The 23,703-nt window shown below is 48.8% G+C and overlaps 3 protein-coding genes across 7 annotated transcripts; 2 read left to right on the plus strand and 1 right to left on the minus strand.

The window, feature by feature from the left end:
• Positions 1-96: 96 nt before the first annotated feature.
• VPS26B (VPS26 retromer complex component B) lies at positions 97-10,363 on the plus strand. Its single transcript, XM_005011262.4, has 6 exons — positions 97-590; positions 3,984-4,140; positions 4,833-4,997; positions 5,747-5,922; positions 6,611-6,753; positions 7,119-10,363. Exons 1-6 carry the CDS (start codon positions 368-370, stop codon positions 7,263-7,265), a joined length of 1,011 nt encoding a protein of 336 aa, XP_005011319.1. The 5' UTR covers positions 97-367; the 3' UTR covers positions 7,266-10,363.
• A 447-nt stretch (positions 10,364-10,810) lies between these two features.
• THYN1 (thymocyte nuclear protein 1) lies at positions 10,811-21,367 on the minus strand. 4 transcript variants are annotated; one of them, XM_021266734.4, is made up of 8 exons: positions 21,346-21,367; positions 15,186-15,272; positions 13,992-14,221; positions 13,446-13,514; positions 12,648-12,740; positions 11,874-11,969; positions 11,150-11,300; positions 10,811-11,035 (listed from the first exon to the last, which is right to left on the minus strand). In XM_021266734.4, exons 2-8 carry the CDS (start codon positions 15,226-15,228, stop codon positions 10,989-10,991), a joined length of 729 nt encoding a protein of 242 aa, XP_021122409.1. In that variant the 5' UTR covers positions 15,229-15,272; positions 21,346-21,367; the 3' UTR covers positions 10,811-10,988. The 4 variants fall into 4 exon arrangements, with proteins under 4 accessions (XP_021122409.1, XP_071883807.1, XP_005011320.1 ...); XM_072027706.1 differs by lacking the exon at positions 21,346-21,367 and adding an exon at positions 16,540-16,567; XM_005011263.6 differs by lacking the exon at positions 21,346-21,367 and adding an exon at positions 15,822-15,962.
• Positions 16,050-22,982, plus strand: ACAD8 (acyl-CoA dehydrogenase family member 8). Of its 2 annotated transcripts, XM_027444147.3 has the most exons (11): positions 16,050-16,190; positions 17,160-17,260; positions 17,559-17,728; positions 18,533-18,642; positions 18,885-18,961; positions 19,229-19,366; positions 19,761-19,896; positions 19,999-20,096; positions 20,295-20,447; positions 21,404-21,506; positions 22,337-22,982. In XM_027444147.3, exons 1-11 carry the CDS (start codon positions 16,103-16,105, stop codon positions 22,387-22,389), a joined length of 1,227 nt encoding a protein of 408 aa, XP_027299948.2. In that variant the 5' UTR covers positions 16,050-16,102; the 3' UTR covers positions 22,390-22,982. The 2 variants fall into 2 exon arrangements, with proteins under 2 accessions (XP_027299948.2, XP_071883797.1); XM_072027696.1 differs by lacking the exon at positions 17,160-17,260 and having other exon boundaries at positions 16,052-16,190.
• The last annotated feature ends 721 nt before the right edge of the window (positions 22,983-23,703 follow it).

The raw sequence follows: 23,703 nt of genomic DNA on the forward strand, positions 1-23,703 counted from the left end.
TGGTCCTGATCCGGATCCGGATCCCGGATCTGATCCCGGTCCGGTCCTGATCCGGTCCCGATCCGGATCCCGGCCCTGCTCCCGGTCCCGGTCCTAATCCGGGCCCCCACCCCCAGCCCCATCCCGGTCCCGATCCCCTCCCCCCTCCCCACCCCAATCCCGCCCCCATCCCTATCGGGACCCCAGCCCCGCTCCCCTCCCGCTCCCTCTCCCCATCCCCTGCCGCATTGCGGCCGCCCCCATCCCCTCGGTGCCCCCCTCGCACCCCAGTCGCTTCCCCCCCCCCTCCCGGTGCCCCCCGGAGCGAGGATTCGGATCCGTGCCCGGCCGCTGCCCCGGGGCCGGCCGCCCCGTTGGGAGCAGCACCATGAGCTTCTTCGGGTTCGGGCAGAGCGCCGAGCTGGAGCTGGTGCTGAGCGACGGCGAGAGCCGGCGGCGAGTGGAGCACAAGACGGAGGAAGGCAAGAAGGAGAAATATTTCCTCTTCTACGACGGGGAGACCGTGGCCGGCAGGGTCATCCTCACCCTCAAGCACCCCAACAAGCGGCTGGAGCACCAGGGCATCAAGGTGGAGTTCATCGGGCAGATCGGTGAGCGGGGTTTGGTTGGTTTTTTTTTGTTTTTTTTTTTTTTCCAGGTCATGCTCGTCTTGTCCTATTTTCATGCCCCTGCTCAGGCACTGACTTGTCTCTGAAACGCACGTCCTCGGAGGCAGCAGAAAACTTGGGCTCCATCCTGCGGGTTCACGCCGTAGCCTGGAGATCCTAGCAACGACAGCAGTGAGGTGGCATTCAGCGGGGTGCCTGCATTCGCAGCTCCTTATCAGAGCACTACAGGATGGCTGCTTGCCTTTATTCTGGGGCTATTGATCTTGGTAGGCCCGAGGAGGGCAAATTGGGTGGGTTTTGCACGTAGATTTCACATCAGCAACCACAGCGTTGCCCACAACGCGCCTTACTCATGTCAGTGAGCTCTCTTGAAGCCTACAGGCTCTGCCCCGCTGGTTCCATCTTCTGCTCTGATTTTCCTTGCACGGCTGACCGCCCGTCCTGGCACATTCAGGTGAAACATGTGGCTATCTGTGTGTGTAACCGACACAGATGGAGGTGTTTCCTGCTTTCTTAGAGGAAAGGTAGCTGCCACACCCACCCTTGGAGCAGAGAGATGTCAGCATTTCATGGATGTGTCCGAGACCCGCAGGCCAAAATAAGTTTAAGGTGTTGCTCGTGATGTGGCCATTCTCTGCTTGTGTATTCAGTGAGCTGTGTGTGTGCGATAGTTTCGTCTGGGGCCCTCTGGACCTGGGGTTAGGGCTGAAAATCACTGCACAAGCTGTACGCACGCAACCTTTGCGTTGTAAATGGTGCAGTATAGGAAAGGGAACTAGAGATATTTCCCATCTAGCTCTGATACTTCTGTTTCATTTTTTTCTGGGCCTTGTTTGTGCGTAATGATCCCCTTTTGGAGAGAAAAGGGGAGGATAGCCTGTAAATAGTGGAGCACAAGTGAGCCTGTTGATCAGGAGCTGGTTGTGGCTTCCTGTTTGGTTGAGATCCTCAGTGGAAAGTAAGCACGAACCTCCTGCTCCACTGTGTCTTCTCTGTGCTGCCTTGCCTGCTGCTGGTTACCCATTTCGGAGTAACTTCTGAGCCCTATGTAACTTCGGAGTAAGACTTCTGAGCCCAATGGATTTGGAATAACTGCTTTAATTCTTCCACGTTGTCCTACAGTGCGTGAGGAGCTGCTGTGTCCTTTGTTTTTACCCATCATGCTGCTTTGCCACAGCACGGAAGTTTGTGCTGCTGATGGCACTTCCTCAACGCTTTCCATTCTCAAACCAGCTTGCTTTATGTTCCGACTTCCCATGGTCACAAGGTCTGTATGTACAGAAGACAATTTAACAGGCCAAGAGGCCGAGACATAAACAGGCGATGTGTCACAGCGAAAACAGCTCTTTGCTTCTGGGTGCCAGAGTCCAGAGTTTGAATACACAGCCCTGGGAGCACAGAAACCACTTAGGATTTCCCTTCACCTGCAGTTTCTGTGTCCTGAGCATGCCACCCAAGTGTTGGCAGGGTGCTTTGTAAATCTGGAAGCCTTACAGCTCCGAGAAGCTGACAGTACAGCTTCTACCTGTTCGAATTGTTAATGGCTTCAGAAACGTGGGAAACATCAATCTTTTTCCTCTGAGAAGTGCCAATCTCTGCCCTTCCGAGGCAGCAGAGGAGTCAGCGCGCTGACATTTGCCTCCCCTTGCTTTAAATTTGATGGTTGCCTTCCGCATTGTGTGGGAAGATGATATATTCCTCTTATTATGTGCCATGTGTTCTCCCTGTCACACCAACAAGCGCTCTCCTCCCAGTGGACACACGGGGTGCAGGAAGCGTTGGCTTCCTCATGTCACCTGCCTGCCCAGCCTGAAGGGCTTGGGGACACTTGCTCTGTAAGTGAGAGGTGGTCTCGTGCCAGTATTTCCATTAAAAAGATAAGATGAGCAAGGGGCTACAAGAACCAGGCATTACTTAAAAGCAGAAATCTCACCATGCACCTCAAGGAGCAGAGAAGAGTCTTGCTGCTGCTCCTGAACTCTTGCAGCACCTCCCAAAAGCCTCCCTGCGTGGTTCAGTGCTGACAGTGAACTTGCTCCTACAATTGTCTGATGACTTAGGTTTTTGCTTTCTCATCTAAACGTATCAGATTGGCTAAGGCTTTACCTTTCTGAAGGACTGTGTGGGTGTCTTGTAGTCACATAGCTCACGCACAGGGCTGGGAAGGGCAGGTTTCATTGATGGGTATGTGCAGCACAGAGCTCTGAATGCAAATTGCAGAGTTTTAAGTTTCTGCTGCTTTGGCATGCGAGGGAAAACTCTGCGGAAGCGCAGAGGGAATCGCTTGCTTTAAACGTGGAGCCTGGAGTCGGTTCCTGCAGACGTGGGAAGGTTGTGGGGAGAACTGAAGCAATGTGACCACATTAGTCACTTGAGCTGGTTTGAACAGTGCTTCCCCAGGTGAACGCTCCTCCCTCACCGATGTTTGCGTGGCCATTCGTTATCTAGATGGATACACACGCTTGGGTGTCAGGCACAGCACTGCTCAGCGCAGAGGCAGTGAGGATCTCCACTGCTACTTGTTTTCCTCAGTATCTGAATCAAGGCCGCTCAAATTCTTTGTTGTCAAAGAATTAGCAGGACAGCTGGAAGCCTCTTAACCCTGCATTTTTGCTCTGTCACTGTTTGCTGTTCTAAAGATGCAGTGGTGTTGTTTTTTTTTTTCTTTTTTTCTTATTAGAGTGCCAGTGCCTTTGGTCTTGAATATACAGCCATGTAGAAAATGGCTAGGGGGGGTTGCATGACTCCTCAAACAGCCTGGACATAATTAATATTGATTATAGATGACCCACGTCACCCTAATGCAAGCTGATGTCCTGATTTATTGTAGTAGGTGAGGCCATGCAGACCTCTTCCCTCCTCTTTCAGGGATCTCTCATCATTTATGGAACTGGGGAAGGGTTAGGAATAGATCAAGAAAATACAGCAGGAACCTGGGCTGTCACAAAATAACCCCTTTCTTGTGCCAGGCTTTGACATCAGCTTATGAAGAACTGCAGTCAGTTCAGGCATCCATTAATACATGTGACTGCTGACTGGTGGAGTGAGCAAATAACTAATTAGCCTTAACCAGCAGCTTGATTTTCCTGGCTCTTTACTGGCCTTGGACCTGCCACATGCCATAGGCTTGCTGTCCCAGCCACTGTGATGGCACGTGCTCAACATCTGGCCCACATCTGGCTTAGACGAAGAGCAGTGAGCAAGTGCAGTATGTCCAAGTCCAGAACCCCTGGCAGGTTCTCTGAATGGTGGTAAAAGAATTCCTGATTTGGACAGGAGAGTTGCTTGTAGCTGAGAAATCTCCTGCATTTCCTCACTGTGATTTTGTGCGTGGGATTGAGCAGCACTGCTTAACGTGGGCTTGCCTCTTCCTAGAACTCTACTATGACCGAGGAAACCACCACGAGTTTGTGTCTCTGGTGAAGGACCTGGCCCGTCCCGGTGAATTCACTCAGTCACAGACATTCGACTTTGAATTCACACATGTGGAAAAACCTTATGAGTCCTACACGGGGCAGAACGTGAAGTTACGGTGAGTCTCCTCTTTGCTGACCCCAGTTCCTGGTTCTGTGCAGTGTGCAGCTACCAATGCTTATTGTGAGGATACTGGAGTGCAGCTTCTGTTCCCAAATGTACCTGCAAGTATATAATGCAACTCAAATGAAATTTGGTGGGCTGAATTGTAGAAGGCTGTGTTTGAGGGCTGTACTTTTATAAGCTTGCATCAGGCTCCAAGGAACTTGCTTTGCCCCATTTAAGCAAGAAATCATCCCCTTCTGAATCTACCAAATGCTTTTCAATTTACTTGGTAATTCAAAAAAACACAAAAGAAATTGTTTGCTTTAGTCCCCAACAGGGACATTTTCACTGTCTTGCAATCAGTCTTGTTGACTTTAATTGTGTTCTATATGCAAACAGATGCCTAGCTTGTATCTTGTTCATATGTTGCGAGCTGTATTTCACATCTCAGCACTCCGGTTGACTTGACATCCACAAAATGATGCTTAGGTAATGCAGGCTTACAAATATATGAAAGTTCAGACAAGTCTCAGAAGAATCTGCTTTTCCATTTGAAAATTCCGTTCTGTCTTTGCCAACACGGGGTGTTGGCTGCTCAGAAACTGCCTTGAATAGCCCGGTGCAATCCAGTCAGCCCCGCGACCCTCGCTGCTCCATCACCATTGCTCCCTGTGCAACGCTAACAGAAGGAGACTTCCCTTGCAGGTATTTCCTCCGAGCGACCGTCAGCCGCAGGCTGAACGATGTGGTGAAGGAGATGGACATCGTCGTGCACACTCTGAGCACCTACCCGGAGCTCAACTCCTCAATTAAGATGGAGGTGGGGATTGAGGACTGCCTGCACATCGAGTTCGAGTACAACAAGTCCAAGTAAGTGGCTGAAGAGCAGCCAGTGGCTGTGGGGAATCATCTCCAGAGGACAGCTTCCTTCGGTGGCCTGAAGCACGTGTCTTGCTTGTGGTCCTCAAATGATTTTCTTCTTGCCTTCCAGCGGGGCTGGCAGGCAGATCACTGAAGCGCAGTAACTGGTCCTGGTGGAGGGTCTGTGGGTTCCTCTCCTTGCCCGTAGATGCGCTCTCTGCCCCAAGGAGTGGGGCACAATGGCTGTGGCGTAGTGCATAGCATGAGGCCATTGCAGTAACTTCCCCTTTTCTGTATCTTTAGCGAGATCAGTATTTTCAAGTGCCTTTAAAGTATAACACTGCTTTTTACCAGACAGTACAGCTGCAGTAGGACAATAATTCAGGCACTGAAGCAGGAACTGACACTTTTAAACTACTTTTAATGCATCCTTCTCAGCTGATGCTGGCAAATCTCCATGCAGTCTAACATTTGGGCTAGTTTTAATTGACCTAAAAGATCGGTTTGGGGGGCTTTGCTATCGCAGTCTGAAATTCTGTTTTTAGTTATCTGATCATGCTGAATGTTCTTGCCGATTTCCAAAAGCTGGGAGGATGAAAGCTGAGGTACTGCTTACAGCAGGTGGTAGATACATCAGCTGAGATTTACAGCTGGGGCTGAGCATAAGAGCCAAGTGCGTGACAAGTGAGCTCCTGCTCTTCGGTCTGTATCCCGTTCTGCTGCGCAATGTTTGACTGCTTCCTTCCTTCACGTGCCAGGTATCATTTAAAAGATGTGATTGTCGGTAAGATCTACTTCCTGCTAGTGCGGATCAAGATCAAACACATGGAGATAGATATCATCAAGAGAGAAACAACAGGGACTGGACCCAACGTGTATCATGAGAATGACACAATAGCTAAATATGAGATCATGGACGGGGCACCTGTGAGAGGTGAGATGGCAGATGAACCCGTCAAAATTCCTCTCCTGAAATCCAGCAGGGTGGGAATTTGAGTCCTACAGTATCTTCGGTTGAATCTGCGTGGTAGCTGGTAACATGCATCCTATTGCACTGGTGAACTCATGGCAGCTTATGTAGGTGATTAAATATGACCCCCTTCTCTGGTGGGATGGGGGAATGGAGGCATGGTAAGTTGCAGGGATTTTGCTTCCTCTTTTTGATGAAGGAGTGGCAGAACCAGGAATGATGTAAATTCACTGTTGGCTTGGGTCATCAGTTGGCATTTCTTTAACTTGGAGCAGAAAGAGAGTGTTCTAGCTCTGTGCCAACCTCCAGTGCCACTTGTTTTCTAGTTCTACTGCCTAGCAGAGCTACCTGCCAGTGAAAATGTCACTTTATTTGTTTTTTTTTTTTTTTTCCTGCAACATGGGTCACAAATGAGTCTCATGCTCTTAAAGTGGAGATGGGATAGCTATCAGCAAGGGCAGGATCTGGCTATGGACCATACATGCTGATAGCTTTTTGAAGGGACTCAAGGTCTTTTAGTTCGTCTTAGTCCACTTGTGGAAACTGTCCCAAAGTTTGATGTGCCCTAGTGAAATTGTTTTGCTGGTGCTCTCATGGTTTGTATCTCCAGGTTCACATTCTGCCTGTGCTGATGGTTTTGTGCGTTTTGCAGGGGAGTCCATTCCCATCAGGCTCTTTCTGGCTGGCTACGAGCTGACTCCAACGATGAGGGACATCAATAAGAAGTTCTCCGTGCGTTATTACCTCAACCTGGTGCTGATCGATGAGGAAGAGAGGCGCTACTTTAAACAGCAGGTGAGAAGCAGAGCTGCCAGGTCTTGGGCCTGCAGGCTGCCGCTTGGGGTACTGTGATGTAAGGGCCTGCTGGATTCCCATGGGGGAAAATCACATTCTTTAAATGAATATACTTTAGTTGAATATCTTTAATGGAGTATCCTTAACTAGACCTTGTAGAGTGTGCAAAGAGGGTCTAGAAGAGATGGTCTGAGCAGGTCAGATGTGAGTGGTGCTGGGGATGAGTGGAGAAGGTGCCCCTCAGGGGAACTTTTCCACTCTGCAGCTGTGCTGTGCTCGGCGGTTTGGTTCAGTGTTTGGGGCCAGGTGGGGCTGGGAGCAGATCTCACAAGCCCTGATGAGCCCTGCTGGCTGTGTTGCTACAGGAGGTGGTGCTGTGGCGGAAAGGAGACATAGTGAGGAAGAGCATGTCCCACCAAGCGGCCATCGCCTCCCAGCGCTTTGAGGGGACGTCCTCCCACACGGAGGCCAAGACCCCCAGCCAGCCTGCAGAGAACAACGGCCGGCAGTGAGAGGCCACGCAGAGGAAGGCTGCTGTGGAGCCAGTGGGGACAGCGGCGTGGAGGAAGAAGAAACACTTCAGAGACTTCATGAAAAAAAAAAAAAATCTGTTTTTGACTTAATTCCTTTCTTCAGAGGACTAGTAGGGTGCGAAGGGGATGGGAGGGCAAGGCAAGCTGGAGCACTGGTGGTGTGGAGTTGAAGGTACCTCGGTGCTTCCCAGTCATCTACATTCCTCTGGGGTTGGCTGCTTTGAGAAATGTGTCTGGAGGCTGCGGAGCTGCCTGATCTCCTCTTGGCCTCGAGACCCTTTCAGTGCGGCAGCGGGGAGGGAGAGAGCAAGTGAAGGCCAAATCTGCTGCTTCTTCTCAGCGGTATGGAGGGCGCTTTGGGGCTGTGTGGGATGGATGTTTTTCTCGCCTTTCTGAAATCTTCACGAGGGAAAATGACACGGTGTTTAGCTGGGAGGTAGAGGAGGGAGTCAGAGGCTGAGCTGCTTGAAGCTGCTTCACGTTATCGCCTTGCTGCCTCCCCTTCCTCTTCGTGCTGCTGGTGGATTCTTTGTCACAAGCAATTACAGAATGGAGCCGAGTCAGCCCTGGGCTGCTACACAGTCGCCTTGCTGGTGGAGCACAGGCAGCATGAGAGCTTTTGTGTCCTTGCTGCGGCAGCTCCTGACTGCCAGGCTGTGTCAAAGGGGAGCTGTGGTGGTCGGTAGGAGGGAGCGAGGTGTGCAAAGGCAGTAGGATGTGGCACAGGCTGGGTGACGGTCAGGAGGGAGCAAGGAGTGCTGCTGGGTGGCCAAAAGTGGGGGCAGGAAGGTTCCTGGCTGAGAGCAGCGCCTTCCAGGTGTTGTCCCTGCTTGAGTATCCACAAGATTCAGTCTCTGGTTGCTGCAGTCTTCCAGGTCCCAGTTGCTGCTGCAGAGCAGAGGCAGCCCAGCCTCGAGAGGTCTGGAGAGCAGTGTAGGAATGTGAGAAGTGAATGGGGGCTCTGCGGGAGTGGGTTTGCGTTGCACACACTGCCCTGCTCGTGTCTTGTGTCCTCGTGATGGAGCAGGCTTTGTAGGAGGACAGAGAACAGTATAGAAATGTGTTGTGTTTTTTTTTTTTTTATTTGCTCCCTCATGCCTGCAGGATGAGGATTAGTAATGTCAGAAAGTGGTTGCAGTCGCTTAAGGAGCTCGTGGCTGGTGCATGCTGATAGATGAAGCCAGGCAGCAACTAGAAGGGCGTTTTCCTTCTGGAAAGGAGTTTTCCACTTCCAGAGAAATGCTCTAGAGGCCTGAGCTGAAGTCACCAGTGAGGTCTGAGGGTATGCCAGGAACTGAGAACCTGAATGCAGTTGTTTTTGTTTGTTTGTTTGTTTGTTTTTAATTCTAAAATAAGCTGCTTTTAGTCTTCAGCTAAGTTGAATCATGAGAACATTCCCAGAAGGGACTCACTCCTCCCTTAAAAATTAGATGTGGCTTTGTAGTTGTGGTTGACTGAGTTCGGAGAATATCCATCCTGGTTAGAAGCCCTTCAGAGAAGCAGGTGGTCAGACCTCCTACCAGATGGAGATACAGGGCTGCACTAAATGCTGGGATATGAGCTCCATCAAGTGGGAATTGGCAGAATTTCCCTGCGAGTTTGTGGCTCACCATGGTTTGGTCCGGCTTCCTTTTGACTCTGGAATGAACCTCCTCTGCCTCTGTCCTACAGCTGCGGGTAGAAAAGTTTTCTTGCAGCTGGGAAATGCAAGCATCTTCTGCTTTGTTCAGTGGAGTGGTGCTGGTGGAGGGAATGGGGTCTGGGTGGGAAGGGGAGCTTTTTATGTAATAAGACAGCTACTGTATTTCAGTGATAAATGTGTGTTTCTGCTTGCCAAAGTAAGTTATCTTTTACTCACCACGTGTAAGGTTGTGGTTTTTAGTAGAGCTGGGCAGTCTTGCTCTGTTGTAGAGGACACTAATGATCTCATCTCTGCTGAGTGCTCGTGTCACACCATGTTTCTGCTCTGTAATCATGAAGACTTGGCTTGCACTCTACCTGAGAAGTCTGTGCTGTGGGCTGGAGCCGTGTCTTCCTAAGACTGAAGCAAAAGCTTACTTTAGACAATTACGTTATTTTGCCGGGGCAAGGGGTGGTAACCCGCTGCAGGTCTCACTTGGAAAAGGAATCAGGATATTACCTTGACACTCACTTATTCTACTCCCCCTCTATGAAGGGGGAAATCACCTGTGCTGTGGCAATACACAATCTTCTAGAGACAAATGAAGCTCCCATTGGGAGCCCCTGGGGATAGCAGAGCACCTTTCCATGGCTAAGCTGAGCACAGCAGCACCCTAACCACCCTCTGCTTTCCCTCAACTCACATCCCACCTAGGATTTTCTTTCCTTGCATATTCCTTTCGGTTGTGGGCCATGTGGTATGAAAGAAACCCTATGGACGATGTCTCTGCATTCCAGGAGTGGTTTGTTTACTGGCCAAACAGCATCAGTAGAGGATATAAGATAATTGTCTGACAAGAAACGCGCTGTAAGGAGATTTCTGTTAAATATCTGCTCATTGCTTTGGGACAGATTACTTGGAAAAGGTGCATGAGCCTACATGGTTGATCGTGGGTTTCTTTTTGTTGTTTTTTTTTTCCTACTTTGTGCCCCTCTCCCACATCCCTACCTGCAGAATCAGAATTTAGAAACAATCCCCACTTTTACTTAAACTAAATGGACCGTTCAACCTGTTACCCACTAGGCCCTCTGTTTGGGGTGGAACAGGCGTGCTGAGCATCTTGAGCGAGAAGTTGAAGCATGAGGTCACTCCAGGACAAGGTACTATTAGAAAAGCATTTCATTAGCATGGGAAGGGGCAGACACTACCTGAGCTGCTGTGTCCCCCCCGAGCTGGATGGTTCTGCTCATTACTTGGGTCATTCCCTCTCTCCTACGCAGAGTCAGGCAGGGGGGAGTGTGCAAGTACTAAACCAAGCAGTGCAACTTGTAATTAAGCCTCTGCTGTGTTTACATGTTTCTTAATTCGTCGTCTTTTCAATGGCTGTAATTTTAAAACTTGGGTTTTTTGTCTCTCCAATTAAAAAGAGCCAGCCTTGGCTGTCAAATGCTGTGCATGAGTGTGTCTGGTATGTTTTATATTGCCTGGCTTGGGCCTGGGGTTTTATTTTTTTTTAAGATATTAAGAATTTTTTCTTTATGCTCTTTCTTTAAACCTATCACTGGTAGAAGCTGTGCTGGTGGAAGACCTGTGTGGCCTAAAAATTAACAAGCTAACTTTATTTTCTACTCTTTCCCTGATGTCAGCGCTAAAGTAGCATGGGAAGTTTTGTACCTGCAGGAAGTTGACTGTGATCTTTGCAGCAATCAGGTTGGATGTGTATACACATCTAGAATTTCTTCTGGCCAGAAGCTTAGTGACATCTTACTGCAGAAAAATGCCCCTCTGCAGTACATGGAACTGCACTAGGTCCTGTAGTAAACACTCTAAAGGAGGATGTACCTGTTCATTTCAAGAGAGAAATTGTAGACTTTCTCCACTGATAAAAATTGAGTAGCTGTGATTGATTCTAAAAGGCTTTATTTAAAAATAAGCAAAAATAACAGTGTCACAATAAGGGTCATAAAGCTTCAAATCATGTGCAGACTTGTTGCTGTGATTGAGCAAGTAAACTTGAAAATTACGCTGGTTTAGGAGGAGGCATCAGCGGGCTGGGTAGAAGCTGTGCTGCTGGCAGTTTCTTAATGTGGCTTTTCCTCTTCCAGGCTCAAGACAAAATCAAATTCCTCTGCGTTGAAAAGGTAAGGAAGAAAAAGGTCATAAGTGGAACTTCGTAGTTCTCTAGTGAGGGCTGCCTCTCGGAAGGAATGGCACCAAGTCCAGAAAAGGAGAATGCTCTTACCTTTTGTCAGTGGTTGGATGGAAAGACGTTGTCTTGTGAAGAGCATCATGTTCTTCAGGGGCCCTCCGTCTGCTTTATGTGCCAGGTGGTGACTCTTGATTTCAGAAAGCGGGATGAAACGTTTTGTCATCCGCACAAACTGGACATCCACCTGAGAGGTGATGGGCAGAAAAGGAGCATGATTGGAGATGGATAGAGCATCCAGGTGTCACATTAAAACTTTGGGGGAATAAGGATTTTAAACGGAAGCAAATAACTCGGGTATTTCTGGCAGGCCAGCTGTTTACATGAATCTTAGCACCGTGCACTAGAAACATCCATGCATGTGGTCACAGACAATACAAAATGAAGATGCACGTTACAGCAGTCACTGCCCTATAATTAAAGTGTGCCTGAAAACCATAGCTTTCTTTGCTATAGACTGAGAGTGGTGCTTAGAGATGTTTCTTTCCTAACCCAGATTTCTGCAATGGTTGCAGAACTGACTTCCATGCAAGTAGGATTTGAAAATTTAGGGAGAAATGCTTTGTCAACCTTTTGGGAGAGATAGGGGAAAAGGTAGAGAAAGCAATCGGTATTGGATTTTCTCTTGAGGGAGAAAAAGGGAGGGAGGGAGGCCTCAACAGAAGCTTCAGAAGATATGCAGTAGGATAATAAGAGACTCCTAATGGCACTGGGATTGCACGCAGAGCTTGAAACAAATGTATTTAGTTTACTACATTACCATCGACCATTTGGGGTTCTCTTTTCTGCTGGAGGAATCATAGTGAGGATCCTTCTGATCAAACTGTGTGTGATCCGGGTATGCTTCCTTTACAATCTGAAGCAGAACAGGAGAAGAATGTGAAACAAGTTCTGGCCAGTTAAATACTGTTGTCAGCAAAGGGTATGAAATACCCTTGAGGAAGCTGTGACCAGACGGAGTAGAAATAATACTGGAATCAACCTTGCTTTCCCTGAATTCCATTCTAACAGTGAGATATATTTCCTTTCCTTACATTCCTTGGCTGGAAGCACTGCAGAACAGTATGGATGTCGAAACAACATCACTTCTTTTCAGAGCAAAGTGGAAGGAGCACATGGAACAGGGGAAAAGTGGGTACGTGGGAACAGTATTTGTGACAAGTCCTCCTTTTAAGGTTCTGTACACAAGTTTTATACTACTGCCTTGCAGGCTCAGCTTAGGAGAATTTAGTGAGTCAAGTATTAATCAGATGCCCTGAGTGTGGAGCAACACTTTACTTGTGTGGAACTGCTCTGAAATTACAGCAGGATAACAGCGGTTTGATTCCATTTCTCTGGGAAAGGTGCTTTGCTGAGTCAGCTGTGCTGTGAAAAGTACACGGAGCCCAAATACCCTAGGCTCATCTGCTGCTTTGATTATTTTTCTCTTTCACCCCTCTGGATGTGAAAAATAAACAGGACTAGTGAGCTGTTTGATAACCCACTGATTACCTTTCCCCAATGCTGAAACACAGAAGGAGAATGAGGCGCTCACCTTGACAATGGCAACAATACCAGGCTCTTTGCAGTTACTGTGATAGAAGAAGGCCTGTTGCCCAAGTTTCATGGCTCTCAGGAAATTCCTTGCCTGTCAGATTTAAACCAGATATGTTGAGTGATTTGTCTGAAGCCCTCCGGTTTTCATTATAAACAGTGAGAAACAAGACCTAACACCAGGACAGAGGTATGTGCTCCAGTGCTACTCGGGTAAGCTTTTCTGCATGGGTTGTACAGATATTTTAAACTGCAATGAAATGAAGTACAAACAAGGCTAAAGAGTAAGATCCTGTTGATTAGAAAGTATGAGGGAATGTAACAGCTCAGCCACCCTCATTCGGGAATAGCCAGAAACTTAAGGTAGCTGTCAGCAAATGGGCAGCAGAGCAGATCGTATTAGGCAGGGGAAGAGCGTGTGGATTTCCTTCACAGGAGCCCTGGAACAGACAGCTGTACACTGACAAGGCACAGTGTTTGGCTGAGTACTGACTTGCTCAAAGGTGTCAAGGGAAATAAAAGCTGATCATCTGTTGAACTTGCTAGAGACTAAGCGAAAGAAAAACTGGTTTCTTTGAGAGAATATTACCCAGCCTGAATCTACTTTTGACACAGAGGGAATTAAGCAGTTTTGACTCCTGACAGAATACAGCTGTCAAAGCAGGCAGACTACATCAAAAAAAAAAATTAAAAAAAATAAAAAGCACTTCTAGCAAAAAGGGAACAAGTTATCTGTGAGGAGAGATGACTTCTATCCAGTGATATTTCAGTGACTCCATCTTTGACATCTGCCCCCTACCTGGTAGTTTCTTACTCCATCCCAAAAGGTTGTCTGATTGGGCTGAGCTTTCAAGTCTTCAATGCTGAACTGCAAAACGGAATGAAAATACAGGTTAAGTTCGGGAGGCAGTCTGATCTTGGTTGCCTTATTGTCTACATTTTGCCTAAACGTTTGTTCCTAGTAGTGCTTTCAATTATACTTCAGGCATCATAAAAGCTTTTTGGTTCCCACAGGTGTTAAAGGAGGAGCACTGCACTAGTGGAAAGGCAGAGCCTGAAATAGATGCTGTCCCCGCTACCAAACCCAAGCATTCTGCAACCTGATTTCTTCTCTATTACAAGTATCAAACCCCAAGACTGTCACCCTTGAAGAGCATAGACTTATGTCCTCCTATTTCCAGGAAGACAGAAGTTTTTTGAAAAGTAAAGACCCAACGGTGTTGACATTGTGAACAGTCTGAATTGTTTCATCCTAATGCACTAATGCTGTGGTTAGGAGTGAAACTGCTTCTCTACTTTGTTGACTTTGCTAAATAAGAATGCCAGAAAAGATGTCAGTGCTTACTTTCACATCCACTCCCTTCTCGAGCCTGCTCTCCGGCTCTGATTTCAGAAGCCAGTGACAATACGTTATCTTGCTTTCCTCCCCACCAGAGTCAGATTCTTTCGCCTTTTTCCAGTTCTTCCATCCTGACTTGGAACCTCCAGCTGAAGGCTTTGTGGGCTTTTCTTCCTCCTCCTTATCCTCAGTCTCCTCCTCAGTCTTGGCTATTTTAGCATCAGGCTCCTTTTTATCTTAAAAGAAACAAGAGAAAAAAGACCATTCTGGTAAGACGCATTTTGTTTCTGATAAGGACTGGTGCTGAAATAATTTTAGTCACCCAAGCTGCATTTACATACTGGTATTTGACTGCAACCAAAGTTTGGTGTACCCCAGGTGTTTACATGTAAGACAGTTGCATTACTCACAGGGTTTCTGAGTATTTCTAGTTTGCATTTGAAACAAGGATTTATTTTTTTTTTGTGGTGTGCACAAACATAGCCTAAGTACAAAGTGTAATTTGAATTTTTATTAATTGCTGAGGAATCAACTGCAGACAACAAAGTTGAATTAGGTGAGTCTGAGGAATAACAAGAAAATTCAACAGCAAAGCAAGCTATTTCATGTACTGCAGAAGCTTTATATAAAGCCTTTGCTATGCTACCAGCTCAGAGTGGGGCCCATCAGCCTGTGTGTTCAGAACCCAAACAGCAAAAATGTAAGTGATTAAAGGGTAAGAAAGTGATTATTTGCTGGAGTCTATTCAGCATGTGAGGCACAGATAAGTCAACACTCTAATTTTCTCATCTTATGCCTTAAACATCAGATAGTGCTGCCTCAAGTGCAAGGTGGGTTTTTGATTTTTTTGTTTATTTATTTGTTTTGGTTTGGTTTTGCAAATGGTACCACATCATCTTCCTGCCACTACACTGGGTATATACTTTGACCACCTCTAACATGTGGGATCTGAAAGCTCTTAATAAACGGATGAGTCACGTTTCTTTACTGTCTTGTGCTGAGAATACACCGTTGTCCCTATTTTATGTCTAGCAGACTTGTCTCAGTCACACATGGATGCTCAGTCCGTTTTTACAGAGGAAATGCCGTATCAAAGACATGTGGCTTTGAGAGACAGACGGTTAAAATGACTGTGTCTACTTTCACTGTAGCCTAGATCCTCAGAAGAGAAACTAAATTAGTTAGGACATCAGCACAGACCTGCTACTGCTCCTTTGTCTCTCTTTCTGCTCGGCCAAGGCATCTCTGGTCTCTTTGAATTATCTCCTCTTCACCGAGAAGCACCTGCTGAACGAGAGAAGAAGAAGACGGAATTAATGCTTATTCAGGCAAGCTGAAAAAAAGTAGAGGGAGCTGAGGCAGAGAATGCAAAAGCTGTAGTGAGTGGAGAGTAAATACATCTCCTTTCTTGAGCTCAGCCATTTCCTGTATCACTGCAAATCCTGGCACTGGTTGAGGACCACACCCTTGGTGTGTTGGAGGCAGGCAGGCCGGCCATAGCAGCGCCCTGATGGACGTTAGCAGGAGGGCCGCTGTTCCTCACAGCGGGACAGCTGCTGGAGGAAAGTCCCGAAGGCGCCTGGCCTCAGCAGGGCCACCTCCAGCCCTGTAAAAGGAGCTGTGCTCCGAGAAAAGCTCCCCCAGGCTCCATCCAGCCTCTCCCCAAGGCAGCCTGCGTGCAGGAGGCCCGTGGAGAAAGGCAGCCACAGCTCTCGCCCCTGCCGCCTCCTGTCAGAAGTTCCTTGGCTCTGAGCTGGCCTGCAGCGGGCGGCAGCAACTTTTCCTCCTGCCGTGCCAAGCTTCTCCCAGCCCTCCCGGCTCCAGGCTCCCCCTCACCAGCTCGGCGGCAGCCCCTTCGCCTCGCAGCAGGGCAGAGGATGCTCTCGCCTCTCCCCAGCTTCAGCTCTGGGGGGGAGGAAACACGCCGTCCCCCGCCCGATGGCGGTCGGAAGTCAGTGACCGTTATGCAAAAAAAAATAAAAAAATAAATAAGAAAGGCATCGCCTCGGAGGCTCGCCTCCTTCCCGCAGCCAATGTGTGAGCCGGGAGGCTCCGTTGGCCGGACTACAGCTCCCAGCCCGCTCCGCGGCTCCCAAGGGTGCTGAGCAGGGGCTGCCATGGCATGGCGAGCGGTTTCCCCCCGCCTCAGGGCCCACCTGCTGCTGAGCCGCCACCGCCGCCGGGGGATCGCCTCCTGCATCGACCGTGAGGCTCCTCGGCGGAGGCTGGGGGGAGCAGGGCGGCCTTCGGCCTCCTCCCCGTGTGGCTGCGGGCGGTGGGGCCGGGGGGACCCCGAGGGAGGGAGGTTGGGGTAGGGGACAGGGGAGGTGAAGAGGGAGGGAGGGTGACGGAAAGGCTGGGGGGACCCCACGGAGGGAGGCTGGCAGCTGGAGGCTGCTGGGGACGAAGCTGGGGGGGGACCTGGCAAGGGGAGGCCGTGCTCGCCCCCATGGAAGCCTCCTCTGTAGGATTTTTGGAGGGAGGTAAAGAATATCTCCAAAAGAGCTGTCAAAGCGCTGCGGGAGGCTTGCAGGGAAGGCTAGGGCTGAGGTACCTGCTGCTCAGTCACCGTGCCCTGTGAGCGGGGCCTCCCCCGGTCCCAAAGCATTAACCCAAGGCACAGCTGTGACCAAGTCTGACTCCCCTGAGAGGATCCCAGAGTGCCTCCCAGAGGAATCACTTCGACATTTAAACATATATTTAGGATAGAAACAGCAGCATCACTTAGGGGTTCCTAAAATTTGTAGGAGGAGATAAAAAAGCAACTTTGGACCTCTGTGCAAACCAGGCAGGATGCTGTTACATTGGCAGATGCTGTGTCCAGAGGGTTTCCTTAATTTTTGCTGGCTTTCTAGCATCACTTCTTTGAAGTCTCAGGGCTGTTTCCTTGTATTTCTGCTGCCCTGCCCCAGTCTCAGAACTAGCACTGAGTCACCGGAGACATCTGGGGTCTTGGGTTCGTTTTGTTCTGGGAATGCCCCCTCCCAAAACCCACTGCCCTCACCCAGCAGAGATCCAAAGGCTCCAGGGAACAGAGAATTTGTCTCTGTAGCACAGCCCATGAACTGTTTATGTTAGTTAAGGGCCACTTTTAATTGTTTGGGGTGCACAAGAGGTGGTAGTGCTTGCTGTGCCGGTACCAGACACCTGTTGGATCTTTTCCTGGGTTTCTAGCATCTGCTGGTCTGACTGAGGAGCAGAAGGAGTTCCAAAAAGTTGCCCTTGATTTTGCTACCAAGGAGATGGCTCCTCACATGGCTGAGTGGGACGAAAAGGTATGACAGCCTCAGACGGGCTGCACTGCCCACTTTCTCCTCCCTTAGCACATTATTGCCCTTGGGTCTCACCAGAGGGGTTCCTGCAATAGCTCCTCGGTGCTGTAATGATGTTTGTGGGGATTTTTGGTTCAAGATGCTGCTGTAGCTGGGGTGGGAAGCCACGAGAATTTCCTTGAAGCTTTCCTAGCCAGGTTAATCAATCTTCTGAAAAGTGATTTACTCCTGAAGATGGCATATATCTGTCTAGGTAACTGATCAGGGATATCACTTGTGATGCCTCTGCCTGTCCCAATAGGAAATATTCCCCGTGGAAACGATGCGGAAGGCAGCCCAGCTAGGATTTGGTGGCATCTACGTGAGACCAGACGTGGGTGGCTCGGGATTGTCACGACTTGATACCTCCGTAATCTTCGAAGCTTTATCAACGGGCTGTACCAGCACCACTGCTTACATGAGCATCCACAAGTGAGTGTGTCTGCAGAGTGGTGGACGGTGGCAGCCTGCCTGAAAAATGCAGTTGTCCTGTGGGCTCTAAATCCAGCGTGAGACAGCTTTCCTCGTGCTGCTTATTTATAGCTCGCAGACCAAGCAGACACGTCACCGCGAGGATCCCTTGACGGCAGTAAACAAACAGGCTACAAAACCCGAGATGCCACCAAGAAGTAATTATAGCTTTGTGGCACGCAAGATGGGATTAAGTTCTGGATTTTGTTCCCCACTTAAGCTGTCTATAGATAGCAACCTGCCTGGAAAAAGTTTTTTTGCCTCGGTTGTGCTGTGAGAATGCCCAGAGGCACGGGCTGATGCTCGGGCCTTATCCAGCTTCTGCAGATACATTCGGGGACGGGCTCGCTTTGTACACCAAGATGGAGCGATGCCTCCTTGTTCCACGGGTGGTTTTACGATGAGACAGCACAGCTTGGTGCTGAGGGGAACGCTGAGCCTGTTAAGTAGGAACGTGCTGTTCCACAAGGCAGCAAGCCTGTGGTGAAAGGAGGGCGATCTCCTTCCTCCCAGCCTCTGCAGCGTGTCATTTTGTTCCCTTTCAGCGTGCGTGGGGGCAGCTGGAAGGAGGGCTGCCTCCCGGGCTGCTTCAGATTAACTGCAGCAGAGGTGGAGCAATAAGCTTTCAAGCCTCAGTGGTTTTGTGGGGCCAGGTGGAGCTTTGTTCTTCTGTTGAGTCAGGGATGTTCTTATATCACCCACCCTCCTTCCAGGGCCGTGCTCACACACACTTACCGTACTGCTGCTCCTTCTCTCCCGCTCCAGCATGTGCGCTTGGATGATTGACTCCTTTGGCAATGAGGAACAGAGGCACAAGTTCTGCCCTTCACTCTGTAGCATGGAAAAATTTGCTTCTTACTGCCTGACAGAGCCAGGTGAGCATCCTCAACCAAAATACCTTCACCGTTCCTTCGCTCCTAACGTGGTTTTATCAGACCTGAACGTTGCGCGGAGCTGGGGGCGAGATGTTTGTGTTCTCCTGTGCAATCACCACAAGATCAGAAGGGGCTGGTGCATACAAACCTGAGTAGTTTGGGGTGTGATTCCCAGGAGAGCATGCAGGCTCCAGCTGCAAAGGTCTCTTGCTACATTGCCTGCTCCCTTACCGCCCGAGCAGGAAGTGGAAGTGATGCGGCCTCCCTGCTGACCTCTGCCAAGAGGAAAGGGGACACCTACATCCTGAATGGCTCCAAGGTACCTCTCTGCTCCTCTTAAAGCTGCTGCACAGCACTGCATGCACAGGGGGTCCTGGGGCTCACCATCCTTTCCATTTCTTACTGTCTGCTCAACTCTGTCTATTCCCTGAGCTCTGCAGGGTGTACACCAGGGCTCAGTACAGTTGGGGCACTAATCACCTCCTGGCAGTGGGCTCTTTGCCCCTCTGCCTCTGTACCCCACTGCTGCTGCAGGCGCAGGGTTAGCATTCAATAGCCACCCCTTTCCTCTTGTGCCATTCTGCAGGCGTTCATCAGTGGTGGAGGTGACACCGATGTCTACGTGGTGATGTGTCGCACCGGAGGCCCAGGCCCCAAGGGCATCTCCTGCATGGTGCTGGAGAAGGGGACCCCAGGTCTCAGCTTTGGAAAGAAGGAGAAGAAGGTGAGACGCTTCCTCTGCTTCCCTGGCGGGAATGCAGGACAGAGATGAGTTCATCTGCAGAGCACGAGGCATCTCTTGTTGGATGGGAGCAGCTTACCAGCCTGGCATATTCTTTTCCAAGCCACATCCAATTTTGGTGAAGTTGCACAATAACTTTCGCTTTAGTAAGCAAAGGATTTTGGTCTGAGGAACACCAAAGTTCATTAGATCTGGGCCTTTTCTCAAAGACACTCCAATTTCTAGCTCAGCACACTGACACCAGACTGCACAGACCACAGGCTCAGAGGTGCTCCTGCAGGAGCTTGGCCATGAGATCAAGGGTTGGGAGCAGGCTGGGCAGCTCTCTGCTGGGAGCTGGATGTGTGCAGCTCCTCAGTGCTCTGTTTCTTCCCAGGTGGGCTGGAATTCCCAGCCAACTCGGGCTGTGATCTTTGAGGACTGTGTCGTTCCTGTTGAAAACCGTCTGGGAGCTGAAGGTCAGGGCTTCAACATTGCCATGAAGGGGCTGAATGGAGGCAGGATAAACATTGGTAAGAAAGACAGCAGAGAGCCAAAGGAGAAGGGCAGGGTTGTATTGTCACCTCTCTGCATTAGATTCACACTCACTCTGTATTCTTGGCTTCTCCCACCAGCTTCTTGTTCATTAGGAGCTGCTCATGCTTCTGTTCTCCTGGCTCAGGAACATCTCACTGTCCGCAAGCAGTTTGGGGAACCCCTTGCAAACAATCAGGTAACCTCTCCACCAGCTCTGCACTCCCTGAGCTGTGCTTTGTCTGAGATCAGAGCTTCAAGTCAGGATTGTGCTTTTCTGGAGTAACAAAGTGTGTCAGGCCTGAGATCTGTCTGCAGGTCATGGGGATGTGGTTTGGGACACAGCCCCCTCTGAAGACAATGACCTAATTTTTCCTCCCGTGCTGTCTGTTGGCAGTACCTGCAGTTCAGGCTGGCAGAGATGGCAACGCGCCTGGTGGCAGCACGACTGATGGTACGCAACGCCGCACGGGCACTGCAGGAGGGACGTGAGGATGCAGCTGTGCTGTGCTCCATGGCCAAGCTCTTCGCTACTGATGAATGCTTTGCGGTAGGTTGCTCAAACCTCAGCTGGCATCATAACTGGAAGCTTGGAGACCGCTCTTGGTGCTCAGAATGTCAGAAAGAAGTTTAACACTATCAAGCCCCAGCCCCAAGTGTGCTCATTGAGCCAGAAGCCTCTTTTTAGGACCAGGATATTTTATGGGACAGAATTCTGCACCCTGCAGAGGCAGCAGTACTTGTGTCTCCAAAGTTCAGGACCCCTGGCTCCTAGTGCTTTCTGTATTACTTTTTAGGGGACCAAGCAGGGAGACAGGACAGGGTGTGGAGCATTTTTATTTTCAAGGGGTAATATGCATATTAACATGCTTACCACTCATAGGTAGCAAGCGATCTTCCCTGGACCACTGAGAAATAAAACATTATCACAAAATGTGCCTGAAAAGAGAAAGCAAGAAGGAACAAAAAGGAAGGAAAGTGAAATCTGCGCTCTGACACATCCTAGATTAGTGTCATTTAGAAACTATCATATTTTCTCAGCACTCTGCGTTTTTTCCACATATTTATTATGTTTTCTGTCCCAAGCTGATAGATACTGATAGATGGATTCATGTTTCAGTAGAAATCAAAGAACTGAACGGATTCCTCAGTTGACTGGCCACTAGATGGTGATCTGTTGTTTTGTTCTTTGTATTTGTAGCACCATGGAAATGCAGCAAAAAAATGCCTTTGTTAAGTAAAGCATTTCCTGGTTATTTACACGCTTACAGTGTTGCTATTAATGATATAAATGCACCATTAATGTCCAACAGCACTTAGGGAACACGATAGCACTGCGGGCAGCACTGATGGGGACTGAAAGCTCCTTGCTATCACACCAGACTGTGAAGAGATGAGGTTAGGTGACCAGGAAAAATAGAAATGAGCCCAGCTTCCCGGGTTCTTACCGAGCTTCTGTGCTGACTTGTCCTCAACACCACGTGAGTCTCAATGCTGTCTTCTTAGATCTGCAACCAGGCTCTGCAGATGCACGGAGGCTACGGCTACCTGAAGGATTATGCTGTGCAGCAGTTTGTGCGAGACATCAGAGTCCACCAGATACTGGAAGGTAAAATGCTCTCACTTGCAGTGCCTTGGCCATGTACCAGGGGAGGACGGGCTCTCCTGGGGCCCCTGCCTCCCACATGACTGACTCTAGGGTTTCAGAGTCCACTTTTGTTCTGAGCATGAAGTGTTCCTGGATGTCATGCGTGTGAATCCCCTGGCCAAGAGCTCATGGTGTGTTCTCCAACCATCTGGAGAAGTCACTGTGTAGTTTAAGAGGCTTACAGCAGGGGGAGATCTCTGGCTGTCGTTGTTAGCGGTGCCTCTGTCCAGTTTTAACCGATTACTCCTCCAGACACCTGCTGAGGGTCCCCAGCCATTCCTATCCCTGGATTCCTGTTTGCTTTCCAATCTTTGACATGAGGTCTCTGGCAGTATTTGGGCACAACTGTATCTGCAGTTGCCTTTCCTAATCTCAATTTGGCCTCCTAACCATTTTGTTTTCTCTCCTTGGAAATCCCTTCACCTCGTGGTACCTTGTAGGGACACAATCTTTTCTATACTAAATAGCCCTACAGTCTTTCTGTATATTGTGTATGGAAAACGTAAAGTGGAGAACCGAGCTGCTGACATAGCTCTGGCTCTGCTCAGTGCCTGGTGCCCTCATCCTCTCAGTGCCCAGATAAAAGAAGCACCAGCAGCTATCCCTCTGAACCCTGCCCTGAGCACCATGCTGGCACTCACCAGATTTTGGCCCAACACCTCCAAAACCCATCTCAATTGCTCCACCTGGAAAGAGCATTTCTGTGCTGTAGACAGAGCATCAGGGAAGGATTTTTTTTTGTCCTCGCTGGGGGCAGAACCAGACTGTCTCTAACCTGTCTTCTGCTGCAGGTACCAATGAGGTGATGCGGATGATCGTGGCCAGGAACCTGTTACAGGTGTGAAGCCGAGGAGCAAACCTCCAGCCTTCGTGTCCTCCGTCCGTGCCAGCAGGGTCTGTTTCCCTCCCCTGCTCTCTCCCTGGGAGCAGAGAGGGTGCCGGCAGTCTGTCTGTCTGCCTCGTACCGGAGGGCACCACAGCAGGACGCTGCCCGCAGGCTGCCACAGCACCCTGTGCCCGTGGGCTGCTGCCACCAGGCTGGCGTTGTGCAGCCTGGGGACACAAATCGTGGCTCTGAGTCTGAGCCTCTGGCTGCAAATCCTGAGTTTTGGAAGAGAAGCACCACCTGCTGAGCCGGGACAGAAAAAGGACCAGCAAAATCTTTAGTTTGAAGGAGCCCATTGCTTGGGAACCCGTCCTCCTGGACAAGTTCGCTGCAAGCACCGCACCTCAAACCACTGCAGGAAGGGATCACCGATTAATTGGGGAGCTTGTTAACCGAGCCCCGTGTTTATTTAGAGGCACTCCTCTTCCCCCAGCACCCCTCTCCTGAGGTACTACAGCGGTGGGGAGCGGGGTCCCAGGGGAACCTTGTGCTCGGAGCAGCTCTGAGCAGCTCCCTGCGGCGTCTGTGGGAGTAAAACACTGGTAAACCCCGCTGCTGGTTTTCGTTGTTTTTTTTTTTTTTTTTTTCCCTCACAGTGTTTATTTTAGTTTCGTTTTTCCTCGTATTTTACTTTCCCTTTTTTTCCTTATGCAGTTTATTTTATTTTCCTTCTTATTTCTCACAGTGCTTATTTTCCTTTTTTCCTCACAATTTATTTTTCTTTTATTCCTCACACTTGATTTTGTTTTCCTCTTTTTCCTCACATTTTATTTTCCTTTTTCTTCTCAGTTTATTTTTCTTCTCACATTTTTCCTTTTTTTCTCACATTTTATTTTGTTTTCCTTTCTTTTTCCTCACATTTTATTTTGTTTTCTCTTTTTCCTCACATTTTATTTTATTTTCCCCTTTTTCTCAGTTTATTTTATTTTTTCCTCACAGTTTATTTTTCCTCACAGTTTATTTTGTTTTCCTTTTTTTCCCTCACATTTTATTTCCCTTTTTTTCCTCAGTTTATTTTTTTCCTCACAGTTTATTTTTTCCTCACATTTTATTTTGCTTTCCCTTTTTCCTCATATTTTATTTTATTTTCCTTTTTTCTCAGTTTATTTTATTTTTTCCTCACAATTTATTTTTCCTCACAGTTTATTTTGTTTTCCTTTTTTTTTTCTCACATTTTGATTTCCCTTTTTTCCCTCATATTTTAATTTTCCTTTTTTTTTCAATTTTATTTTTCCCTCGCAGTTTATTTTGTTTTCCTTTTTTTTCCTCACA

The sequence above is a fragment of the Anas platyrhynchos genome, chromosome 25 (assembly GCF_047663525.1).
Source record: "Anas platyrhynchos isolate ZD024472 breed Pekin duck chromosome 25, IASCAAS_PekinDuck_T2T, whole genome shotgun sequence".
In the NCBI taxonomy this organism is placed as follows: domain Eukaryota; kingdom Metazoa; phylum Chordata; class Aves; order Anseriformes; family Anatidae; genus Anas; species Anas platyrhynchos.

Bases quoted from the DNA above. Each gene is read 5' to 3' on its own strand.
- VPS26B (XM_005011262.4), top strand. From the start codon at position 368: ATGAGCTTCTTCGGGTTCGGGCAGAGCGCCGAGCTGGAGCTGGTGCTG. The intron at 4,998-5,746 runs GTAAGTGGCTGA...TTCACGTGCCAG, and splicing joins TTCGAGTACAACAAGTCCAA to GTATCATTTAAAAGATGTGA. The intron at 6,754-7,118 runs GTGAGAAGCAGA...GTGTTGCTACAG, and splicing joins GGCGCTACTTTAAACAGCAG to GAGGTGGTGCTGTGGCGGAA.
- THYN1 (XM_021266734.4), bottom strand. From the start codon at position 15,228: ATGCCTTGGCCGAGCAGAAAGAGAGACAAAGGAGCAGTAGCAG. The intron at 13,515-13,991 runs GTAAGCACTGAC...TCCGTTTTGCAG, and splicing joins AGAAGGGAGTGGATGTGAAA to TTCAGCATTGAAGACTTGAA. The intron at 12,741-13,445 runs GTAGGGGGCAGA...TAAATCTGACAG, and splicing joins ATGGAGTAAGAAACTACCAG to GCAAGGAATTTCCTGAGAGC.
- ACAD8 (XM_027444147.3), top strand. From the start codon at position 16,103: ATGGCATGGCGAGCGGTTTCCCCCCGCCTCAGGGCCCACCTGCTGCTG. The intron at 20,097-20,294 runs GTAACCTCTCCA...GTCTGTTGGCAG, and splicing joins AACCCCTTGCAAACAATCAG to TACCTGCAGTTCAGGCTGGC. The intron at 20,448-21,403 runs GTAGGTTGCTCA...CTGTCTTCTTAG, and splicing joins CTACTGATGAATGCTTTGCG to ATCTGCAACCAGGCTCTGCA.